Source organism: Tigriopus californicus, chromosome 12, assembly GCF_007210705.1.
Source record: "Tigriopus californicus strain San Diego chromosome 12, Tcal_SD_v2.1, whole genome shotgun sequence".
In the NCBI taxonomy this organism is placed as follows: Eukaryota; Metazoa; Arthropoda; class Copepoda; order Harpacticoida; family Harpacticidae; genus Tigriopus; species Tigriopus californicus.
Genome location: NC_081451.1, coordinates 1,349,273 through 1,361,118, shown reverse-complemented (window position 1 = coordinate 1,361,118; position 11,846 = coordinate 1,349,273). Strand labels below are relative to the sequence as shown.

The window sequence follows — 11,846 nt, the reverse complement described above, 5'->3', positions numbered from 1 at the left end:
TGTACATCATTTATCCATGTCATATTAGGATGATGTACTCGATTGTGGACGGAACAAAGGCCACGTCCATCTCGGGTTCCGTGAAGGGCTGCAAAAGGGGATGGTGTTCTTCTGGGCAGCCTTGCACATCCTCCACTACTGTTTCCGATGTTGATGCAAACAGTTCTTGACAGTGGAGGAGGAATTTACTCACGGGAATTTCAGAGTTGGTGGTGGGCTTTTGGCACGTTTGTACCAACCCGCCATCCTGGACGGGGCCGATGAAGAGAGCAGGTTCTCCACTTCCAACCTTTGGTGGGCTGACTCGGCGCTCCGCAGAGACTTGTGATATGCCATTCTTGCTATCGCATATTGCTCCCAAGTCTCCGGTGTTTGGCTCGTTTTGGCACTTCGCAGTTTTTGGAGCATTTGACCCCTCAGCTCTTGATGGTAGGCGCTGAACCACGGGGTCTTGAGTCCTCCTTTGCAGGGAGGAGGACTCTTGAAATGATTGCGAAATGCCTTGGGCCACTGCAGCTGGATTGCTCACAACCCCGGTGTTGATGGATAGCTGCAGGGCCTTAAGTTGAGCCGCGCACTTCTGCACAGTGACCACGCACCTCCCATTTCGAGTTACGCCCAGATGATGGAAATTTCTGGGCATCTTGAAGGTGACTGAATTCGGGAGGTGATCAGAAACGGCCAGTAGATGGACGAAACTGGGCGGAGATGGAATCTGATATGAAAATGTGGTCGAGTACAGAGGCGCCCCGGGAGTAGGTGTTATTTACTGAAGAAGAAGTCTCCAGACGTCAAGATCTTGTTTTCAGCTAGGGAGAAACGGTGGTAATTGATACCGAATTCTACCTGGCAGAGTCCCTAGAGACTTTGGCAATCAATGGCTCTGATGGGCACAAGAATGGCCTCGTGCTCTTGGAAGAGGTCGAATGGCTCAATGCCCACACTTATAAGGGCCCTTATTTGCAACGTCACACGGCCCAAAGAAAACGGGAAGAGGCACAGTAGGTTGCTAAAATAAACTGCATTTGCCTTGCCTTGAGCGCAATTTCTTTTCCGGACATTATGTGACCCGAGGCACTAATTGAAAATAAGATTTTGATATAATTAGTCAAAAACAACACAAACGTATTATAATTCAATAACAAGGAATTGGCCCAATCGGCCCTTATGTGGTAGAGGTTGAATGGCAAAGCGCCCTCTGGAGTGCAGAACTCAAAAACATATTTCGTGCAGTGTAAGGGGACTATTAAAAGTTGTTGGCTTATTTTTTTTTTCCCTGGACTCAAATCACCCATGCAGAGGCCTGGGCGTGGCATCAAGACTGGACTTAAGCGTGCAATGTATCCAAACACACATTTGGAAAGCTTTTCCCACCTTCAGCTGGATATTGTTCATCGAACTTTCCAATATTTTAGAGGATTACGCCTAAATCTTTCATAGAAGAGACCTGCTCAATATTTTTACCTCCATTATCTACGAGTAGAAGTATGTATTCAAAGGAATTACTCTCAGTAACCAAGAACAGATTCTTTCTAGTGTAGGTCTTTTGCAAGGCTACTGGAATCTTGGCCATTCCTAACAGAAACTAACTTTGTATCATCTGTACAAAAGGGGGGACTGGCAGTAATATCAAGCTTTGGAAAGCGGGGCTACGAATATTATAAAAATTAGGGGCCCTGGGGCACACCTGACTTGATTTTCGACAGAAATCGGCCTATAGTTACTGATATGCCGGTATTTACCATTTGAAAATTGGAACAACGTGAGCTAACTTTAGTGAATATGGAAACTTGCCTATGATCCAAGATGCAACGCATCAAGTTACGAGAAAACAGGAGCAAGAACAAGTGAGCATCTCATCAGAAGCTGAGATGTCACGCCATCAGGACCAGGAGAACTTGAAAGCTTAAAAACGATGATCTTCCCTACTAAGTGTGCTTTTAAAGCCTGAAATATACTGTAAAGTTTGATATGAACGGCCCTGTAATTTCAGTTTAGTAGTAAACAGCTTTTTTTCATTTGTGATATAATGATTTATCACGTTGCTCCAAGTCTCTTAAAAAGGTATTTTAAATTTTGCCATTACATGGCGCTCTAACAAGGATGCTTCATACATTATTTGCTATTTGAAGTATAGTCCTCTCATTAGACCTTTGACATTGATGCACTTGACAAAGTAATGGATTCTTTTTTGGATTTTTTTGACTGACTTAGACATGAGGGCCCTCAGGGAGAGTTAGTCTGGAGCAAAAAGGGAGACCAGACCCCTGTCTGTTCTTTGGCTTCCTTCCTCTTTGAACGCCCACCCCTAACGTGCGTTTTTGGACTTGACCCGTCACTTTCTGTAACTCAGAGCTTGACTCTTGGATGACGGACAATAGCACCATAACAAAAGCGACATAAAGGCCAGATTATCGTGTTTTCTTTTCCCCTTGAAGCCATAAATTCAATGGTCACATTAAAACTGATTTAAAGACAGAAGTCCATTTTTTACAATTCTCAAATCTTTAGTATTGGACTTTTCTGATAATCCGTTGATGATTGGATGTTCTAGGATCTGAGGATGGTTGCCCTTTCCTGCCATGATTAATGGTCACAATAGAGGCTCCTGGACAATGTGGGCGGGAAGCTCTTGGCAATTGCAGGGCTATAGGCGGCACTCCGACAAAGTTTGTGGAAACTTTCGATGGCGCAAAGTGGGTCGAACAGCCACAACTCTCACATCCACGAAAAATCTTTGCTAACCGTGGTCATCAATAGCACTTCAATAGCATTAATTGGGGATATAACCGGGCTAGCTCCGACTTCAAAGATATTGGGTCCGATTTTCTTATCTTCCATGTGGACACAAACAATGGACCATTCTTGAGGATTATCCACACAAACAGGCGGGTTTATCATGCTGCAACTTTGACGGTGGAGCAGTGCAAGGCATTTTCTGCATTGGAGGATTTGGGCTTACTAGTACAGAGGCTCCTGCCAAGCAGCCTTCATTTTTGATTGGAGTACGAAAATATGGGCCGAGAATAGATCAATTTGACTTCAGCGACGACGTCGAATACGCTCGCCGGTCCCATTGTTCAGTTTAAAAACCACTTTTCTACAAACCCATAGTACCATGCCAGGAAATAATCCGCAGGAAAAAATCTTCAGATTGACTGGAATGCGACGAACCCAACTTGGATCGATATGGGGATGGATTTCCTTGAGAGTGGTGTTTCTGAAGCCTTGTTTCTAACAGCTGACTCATATACAATTACATAAATTCATAAAAGAAATGAGATATTTCTCTCTCAGAATGAATGATTGTTCCCGGAACGGTTTTTATCAAAATGTGAAGATAATGTATGTTATTATCTTGGGAAAATCACAAAAGTTGTTGGATTGCCCATCGTGTAGTCCGTTTGTTGGTCAGATGTCAACCAAATGTCACCTAATGCTCTTAAAGACGTCGGGATCCATCATAAGTAGCTCCTCCAGCCCTTGATCATAGCTGTACAATTTCACAGGAACCGGTTGTATTAAAGAGCTTTGTGATTCAGTGTGAATCAATCTCTACATCGTTCCTATCACCAAGGAAGAGCTCCAGTACCCGAGGGGCTGGTCAGCCAGCTAACAACCATGGGTGAGGAATGTCGGCTACATGTTTGAAAGGAGGAGAAACAGGAAATCCTCGGTCATCAAAAACGATATTCTCGTGAGCATTTTGAGAAGGGGGAAGAGGATCTGGATAAGCAATCTCATCCTCAAGGATCGATGTTACCAAAATGTCGGCCCCCCCCCCCTGACGGCAAATGACGACCAATCCTTCCGGAATGTCCCGTTGGGACGTAGTTCCGGCCCAATGTTTTGTGTGCAAAAGTGGATAGAGGAAGCCGTCACCGTCCACCGATAGCCATGGGACAACCCGTTTTAGCCTCCATGAGCAAGAGGCGGAAACTAACGTGGCACGGGAAAGTCTTCAACAAGAACAGTCACATTTTTGCGCTCGAGGAGAGCAGAGTCACATTTTCATTCTCCAGGAGAGAAGTCAGATTTTGAACCTCTCCAAGGAGGAAGCACCCGCCATTGCTAAGTGCTGGGACGTTGTCATTGTTGTGGTGCCAAGAAGTGGGAACTGTTTCGAAGGACAGAGATCGTCATCATATGGGAGTAGAAAACCAGGAAGCCGTGCACAAGAGCAAGAGGACCTGGGAAGTGCAGAGTCTGAGTACAGCACTTCGTCACTTTGTTAGTGGACCTTCAATCCGTCGAGTGGACGTCATCCGAGCATCTCCGTTGGACCATCTCACCGAAATCGAGCAGTAATTATTAACCATTGATTTCATATGCGTATGTCCCCTTTCCATTGGCCCAACAATTCCCCCACTTTTCTACCAGAGCAAGACAGCTGATAGGCGGTGTGTTTGTGATGAATAAAGTAGATTGAACTGTACAGTTTGCCTTGAAGAGTAGCCTAGATTTCTCAGACGACCGAGATCGTGCTGGCATCGTGGGAGTAGAGGTAGCAAGTGATTTGTATGCAACAACTGTATCTAAAGTTCATCACTCTTGTAGCAGAAATCAGTAGTTAGACTCTAGAGTAGAGGTCGACTTTGATAGACGCGTTTAGACTAGGATAGTGACCACATTTTGCAGGATAGTTAGCCTCGAAGATTGGCCCAGGTATGCCAGACAACCAAGATTGATCTGGGACCAATGGGGAGTAGAGGTAGCTAGCGATTTGTATCCTTAGTCGTTTAATGATTGTTTGAGGCCCTGATAAAGGAAGCTCGAACTATTGCTCGTATACCCTGACTAGGGTTAGAACCGGAGGCCTTAAGATAGGTCTAAGAAATTTAAGCCCATGTACTAGGTGCACTCCATCTTTGAGAGCTATCAAGGTATTTTTACCTAGTGCTTGGGTCAGGAGTTCCATGTTTTCGTTCACCACGGGAATTCAATAAGTCAGGACCTTTCACCCCTGGCTGGTGGACGGAACGCCTTCAAGCAGATGAAGAGTAAAGCCCCCTCAACATCTGGGTGTCTCCTTTCCAACTTTCACTTCTCCAGATCCAAGCCCAGCCACTCCTTCAAGATCTCCTCAGCCTCACCCTCCATTCTTCCTTCTTCCCACCAGCGTGGATGGAGTCAGCCATTATCTTCATCCATAAGAAGGGGCCCAGGGATATTCCAAACAACCATCGGACATCGCCCTGCGGAAACCCCTTCTTGAAGATGATGTCCCCCTACACACTTCTCCGGATTGGCCGAGGATAGGGATCTCCTTCCCCAGTTCTAATTCGGTTCCTGGAGAAAGCTGCTCAACCACACAGCAGCCACTCTCCTCTATGAAATGGCATTCCACACATCAGCAACAAGAGGAGAGTTATGGATGCTTTGTGGATTTCTCCAAAGCATTTGACAGGGTGGACCAAACGCGATTATTCTCAAACTCCAACTGTGGGGAGTTCCGCGTTAATCTGTGTCCTGCTGTCCACAACATCTATGCGGGACTCAGATGCTCCATTCGTTCTGGTGAGGACCTATCCCCCTGCTACTTTACTTCCATTGGCCTTCCGCAGGGGGATCCACTATCACCAATTCTTTTCAATCTTTATGTATCCGACCTGCTGAAACCTCAAACACCACAGGCCCACCATCAACCATTTCCTTCATATATTCAGTATTCAGACGACCTGGTTCCTCTTGGCACAGCCGGGAATTGCAAAATGCCATCAATACACTCACGGTTATTGCCAAGAGAACGGTTTCAAGTCAAACACCATCAAGACGAAGGCCATGGTTTTCCATAAAGGTCGTCTGCCTCCCACCTCCTTCCACATTAACAATAGTCCTGATTGAACATCGTACAATTTTTAACTACGTCGGATTTTCACCCACTTTCTCCACCCAACTCTCATTCACCAACCATCAAAAATCACAAAAGCTAAGCCAGGGCAGGATCGGATACATATCAATAATTCCCTGAAGAATCTTCCTCCCAATAGTCCTTCAACTCTTCCGACACGTCACCCCATTTTTCTCTACGGGCTTCACCTTTTGGCTTCCCAACTCCGCCCAATCCGCCCTCAAAAAATCCGCCGATGCTACCTACACAATTCTCAAGCGATACTCTGCGTACCCCAATATGCCAACAATGCATGGACACATTTCTATGTGAAACTGAGCCCCTCACCATTGGCTGGCAAGGTTAGTCCAATAGTATTGGGGAACTGACCTTTCCGGAGGTGATGTCGGGCATCATTTACGGTCAAGGACGGAACCTTTTTGTCCTTGGCCCGACATCCCTTCGAATATTGGAGGTCGCGCACCTTTGCCCGGCTCCCGCCAAATTCCATCATCGACGGGAGTTGACAAAGGAGTTGTTCAACCTAGCCCATTCTCTCTACTGCAATAACCAAGTTTTTCATCACTTACCTCTACCTAACTGTCTTTGTACATATCTGTAACTCACCTCTTTACCATTTTTCAATGTGCATTGAACCAATTCTAGTCATAACTCATTGTGATATACTTTCTAGTCATCTATTTAAATTGCTTTACCTTCTTGACATTTTTTTGTTTTATCAACAAACCTTTTTATAAATGTATATACAACAGATTTTATTCTACAGTTTTTTTTACGCCATGACATGACCAAGAGTCGCAATAAAGATTGTTAAATAAGACCAACTTTGATCCGCTCCACACGTTGTGCACCGAATCAAGTGCTGTACTTTTACTCAGGAAGGAGAAACGTACGTGCATTTATCTATTCAATTCAATTATCCTGACAAACGAATATTTGAAAAGGTCCAAATTGGAGCCCAAATAAAGCCCTAGCGCTATGAAGGGCTCTTTTGAGGTTACACTACTTAAACCAGATTGAAGCAAGTTCTCCGAGCGCTTTAATGGCCAGGATTGGGGCTAACACTTGTAGTGCCCGGAACCCTGGATGTTGGGGCCGGTTAATAAGCAGTTGATACCGAGGTCTACTAGCGTCAAGACGTACTCATTCCCCGTTCCTACATTGGTGACCCGACTTGAAAACCCAACACGCCTCATCGTCTCTCCCATGTTTTGAAAAAACTGGAACATTCTTAAGTACATTCGGCGATCTCCTTATATTCATCGACATTATGCCGTTCAGCACCGAAGAACTTCGTGAAATGGCGGGAGTTTTCGCATCTGCCTTATACGGCTCGGATGGTAACCCGGACGACCACCCGGGGCGTCGGCGAACGGATATTCTCAAGCCGCCACGAATGCCGTGAGCGCCCGTCTGCCCAGATTTCTTGACTTCACCCTGAGTTGTGGTTTGCCCAGTGTGAGGCTGTTTTGAGCTTCTCTCGCATCACCGCTGAAGGACAAATTTAATCATTGCGTCTCGTGCCTTGAGCCTGAGGTGTTACGGAAAGTGCAAGCCGTCATCAGAGCTCCCGATCCTGACGCCCTTACTCCTCATTCAAAGAAGCGCTGCTTCGGGCACAACCAAGTCTTTGCCCAACGAGTGCAGGAGGTAATGGACTTGCGTTTTAGGGGATCGCCGTCCGTCCGACCTTCTCCATCTCATGGAGGAGTCTTGGCCCGAGGGGAAGCCGAACGGTTCCCCAGTGTTTAGACAGCTGTTTCTGCAGAAGCTACACCTCTCTTCAACCTGCCTTGGCTTCGTGTGTGGAGTCTCTGACCGATTTGGCTCTTTAGCTGACACTCAGGTTGCTACCCCTGCGAATCTAGGGCTTCAGAGTGGCCAGGCGCCAAGCCGCCAATTCCGCCTTAACTGGTGTTGTGGCTCCTGCCCTGGATGCCGGGCCCGAGACATTCTTCGAGGGCTCTCTTTTGGCTCAAAGACGTGCTGGCTACTGGTCAACAGAAACAATGGCGAGGTCGACAGCAACGTTTCCAGCCCCGCCGTCTCACTCAATCGAGCGGGCGAGCTCTGCTGGTACCCCGCTTAGATACGCTGGGAGAGCTAAGAAGTGTAACGGTATGGGCTGCTCGTGGTCTCGCGGGGCGGAAAACGGCGAAGGCGCCCACCAGCCGTATCAACGCTGATTGGGCGCTGCCATTACTCATCAACAACATTATCCCGTTCGTTTCTTCCCTTTCTCTTATTGACACACAGCTCCCGCAAACTTCTATGATGACACCCGTAAGTTGCGTCAAAGTGAGTGATTTAATGACTGGCCGCTCCAGTGTGGTGGATAGTGGGCCACATGGAGTATGGCACCGCTACTGACGACGATCGCCAGAAACCTGTGCGGACCGACCTTTTCAAGACAGCCTCGGGATCGGTTGTCAAAACCTACGATTATCGTGAGATTGAGTTCGATATTGGCTTGGGCGCATCTTCAAGCACAAGTTTTTCATGGCTGACGTGCAGGATATCCTGCTTGGTTTCGATTTCCTCGCGGAACATCACATTTAACGTTGATTGCGCTGGACAAAGTCATTGACACCGTCGGTTCACGAGCTCAACGGATCAACTTGTCGTGTTTCTTGGCCGTTTCTAGTCCGTTGAAGACATGCACAACCCTTTCTCTCCGTTACTGCATGAACAGTACCCAGACTTAATCGCTCTTTTAGAGCCACCTGCGGAAATGGCCTCGTGTCAACATGACTATGTTCCATTCTTTAGTTCTAAAACCAAATGCATGCCTTTTTAAGTCTCCGCCAAGGAGGCTCTTCGGCACCAAACTTGAAATTGCCGAAGCGGAAATTTCAAGATACGTGAACTGGGGATTTTGCGCCATCCAAGAGTGTAGTGGCAAGCCCATTCAGGTGGTGAGTAAACAGATGGATCCTGGCGTCCATGTGGGGATTTTCGTATGCTAGCTATTACTGAAACGATTGCTACCCGCTCATGTGGAGGATTTTCTGTTTGTCGCTGCGTGGCGCAAACCATCTTCAGTACAATAGATCTTGTCCGTGCATTCCACAGATCCTCCTCGATGAGAGGTCCATCCCCTTGACGGCCGTTGCCACTCCTTTTGGACTATATTGAATTCACACGGATGCCTTTTTGGCCTGAAAAACGCGGCGCAATCGTTTCAGCGCTCATGGATGAAGCACTGCGTGGCCTGAAAGGTGTCTATTGCTCATGTCGACGACATTCTTGTGGCAAGCTCTTCCCCAGCGCAAACACCGCACTCATCTGACAGCCTTATTTGATCGGCTACGTACCTTTGGGCTTCTAGTCAATAAAACCAAAACTGTTCTTGGCAAAGCTGATGTGAAATTCCTCGGTATTCAGTTTATCTGCTGCAGGAGTCGCACCCTTGATACCCAAGTCAATGACATTAAGTCTTTCCCTGAACCTCAAACTGTGCGGTCCTTGCAGGCTTTTTGGGATTGGCAAACTTTTATCGTCGATGCACCCCTCATTTTTGCCCACATTGCCCCAGCCACTCTATGCCCTGTTGAAGTCGCATTCTCCAGACGCTTAGGGCTCGAAAAGCGGCGCGAAAAGCAACTGACATGGACTCTGAATGCATTGACAGCGTTTGTGTCCTTAAAAGAGGCACTGGCTGATCAAGTCACTCTCAGCTTCCCAGATGCTGGTCTTTCCCTCACGATTAGTAACAGATGCATCTGACGCTGCTGTGGGTGCCGTTCTGGAGCAACTCACAAAACAAGGATGGCGCCCGATTGGTTTTTTCAGCCGAAAGCTGGAACCTCGTGAGCAACGTTATTCCACGTATGATCGGGAACTACTGGCCATCCACTTAGCCGTTAAGAAGTTCGAGCACCTGATTATTGGTATTCCTGGACCTTTTTCATATCCTAACAGACAACAAGCCTTAACTTTTGCTTCTGTCCCAAGACTTCTCCGAATATGTCTGAAAATAAGAGAGCTGCCGAATGCTCCACTACATCAGTGAAATATGCACTGATGTTCGCCACATCTCCGGCCCAATGAATGTAGTGGCAGATACCTTATCTCGCAACCCCGTTCTAGCGACACACCCACAAGAGACCTCACAAATGTATTGCCGACGCCCAATTGGCGGTAGGGATGGTGCATGACCCGCGGGACCAGGATTGGCCAAGCCATTGGAAGACCTCCCATATGGGTGAATACAAAATCATCGTTGATATCAGATCATCTCAACCTCGCCCAGTAATACCACATCAATGACTCGAACAGTGTTTAATAGCTTGCATAACCTGTTCTCATCCCGGCACCAAAGCAACCCGTCGCCTCATTGCTGGCCTCTATGTCTGGCCCTCCATGTCCCGCGCATCACTCAGTGGGTTCGGAGCTTGTGCCCATTGCCAGATGTCAAAGGTGACCGCACTGTATGTCATTAACACTATGAATTTTAGGGCCCTGAGGGGCTAGACCTGCACTGTTTGAGGAGCTTTGTTCCAGCTGTTGGGTTGGGCCAGAATTGTAAAAAAAATATTTTGCCCTACCTCGTTGCCAATGGTGGCAAGTCTTGCCCTTGAGGTCGCAGGCCACAATCCCATCTTTGAATAAGACGGGAACAATTTTCGCATCAAGTAGTGGTAAACTAATCGGTTCCAAACCCGCTATGGACACTCCACGGATCTGAGCAGTTCTTCCATAGAAGATAAATAAGTCTGAAAGAACAATGCTATGATCAGTGCGGTTTTTTCTCTATCTAGGTTGAAATCAATTTCACCTTTGTCTCTTGATATGACATTGCTGTCTTTGACAATAACTTTGGAGAATGTAGATGCCTTGAGCGGACCTACGCATTGATTTGAACTTTGAGCCCATGTTATCCCCTCACAGATATTCGTGCCATTTGTGCATTGAACACCTCGGCAATCCGCAAATGCAAAAGCATTGGCCATACACATATTCAAGCTCGGGCTCAGAGACATTCTGGAAATTTAATTTAGAACAAACAAATCAATGCCAAGATTTGTAATGTCTTGATTCAAATTTTTCAATTATTTGTGCGTCCATGGAAATCGGGACTCCATGCGAGGTTTAACGACCAACCACTTGGTTGGCTAAATTGCCTTCTCGTGATTCATGAAAAAAGTTGCGCACCTTAGAGATTGGCTCGTGAGCTAGTCTCCGGCAAATGTAAGGCTGATTGTGTTGAATTTTTTAAATAAGAACTTATTGTGATGTCGAAATCCTCACAGGCAGACCTGTGCCAACTGCATTATAAAATGCATTTTTTGCGAACTTCCTTACCGCTCTTAGGAATGGAATTCCAATACGAAAAACGTATTCATTATGCTTAACTTTATATTCATATGACATCTGCTCCATCAACGAATTAGAGTTGGCAGATGTGGCAAGAAATTGCGACCAATAAATTATCGAAGTCTGACTTAAGTCCTGCCACTGGATCAACGCCTACATACACCCTACGAATATTTGAGGGCAGCAAATTGAACAATGCAGGAGCCCGAGAAAAAAAGAGAGTTGGACTTCATTGTTTTAACTAGCCTGGATTCTCGAGGGCTTGAAGGTGCTCTCAAAACGCACATTAAGCCTCTACGGTCAAAAGGATTGACCCCAAATCTCGGGTTGGGACAAAGCTCATGGATGCTTTTGAAGACGTACAGTATCTATTATTATTATATATATTTTGCGGCTCTCGGCCATGACAACAAAGGTATACAAAGACTGATCAGTTTGGCGATATCACAGGTGGTATTAGGGAAGAATGACTATATGTACCTCAGTGCACATGGAAGAAATGAAGAGGGTTGGAGCAGACATTGCAGATGCAGGAGGGTAGAGGGAGGTGATGAAAAACTTGGTTATTGCAGTAGAGAGGATGGGCTAGGTTGAACAACTCCTTTGTCAGCTCCCGTCGATGATGGAATTTGGCGGGGAGCCGGGCAAAGATACGTGACCTCCAATATTCCGAGGGGAT

General features: G+C 46.5%; 1 protein-coding gene across 3 annotated transcripts in view; it reads right to left on the bottom strand.

The window, feature by feature from the left end:
• LOC131891838 (uncharacterized) overlaps window positions 1-11,846 on the bottom strand; it is a 25,189-nt gene that overhangs the window by 5,873 nt on the left and 7,470 nt on the right. For all 3 annotated transcript variants that reach the window (XM_059241511.1, XM_059241512.1, XM_059241510.1), the window contains exons 3-4: window positions 10,629-10,834; window positions 10,399-10,566 (exon numbers count right to left, since the gene is read on the bottom strand). In XM_059241511.1, coding sequence (XP_059097494.1) covers window positions 10,399-10,566; window positions 10,629-10,834 — 374 coding nt within the window. The remainder of the gene's footprint in view (window positions 1-10,398; window positions 10,567-10,628; window positions 10,835-11,846) is intronic.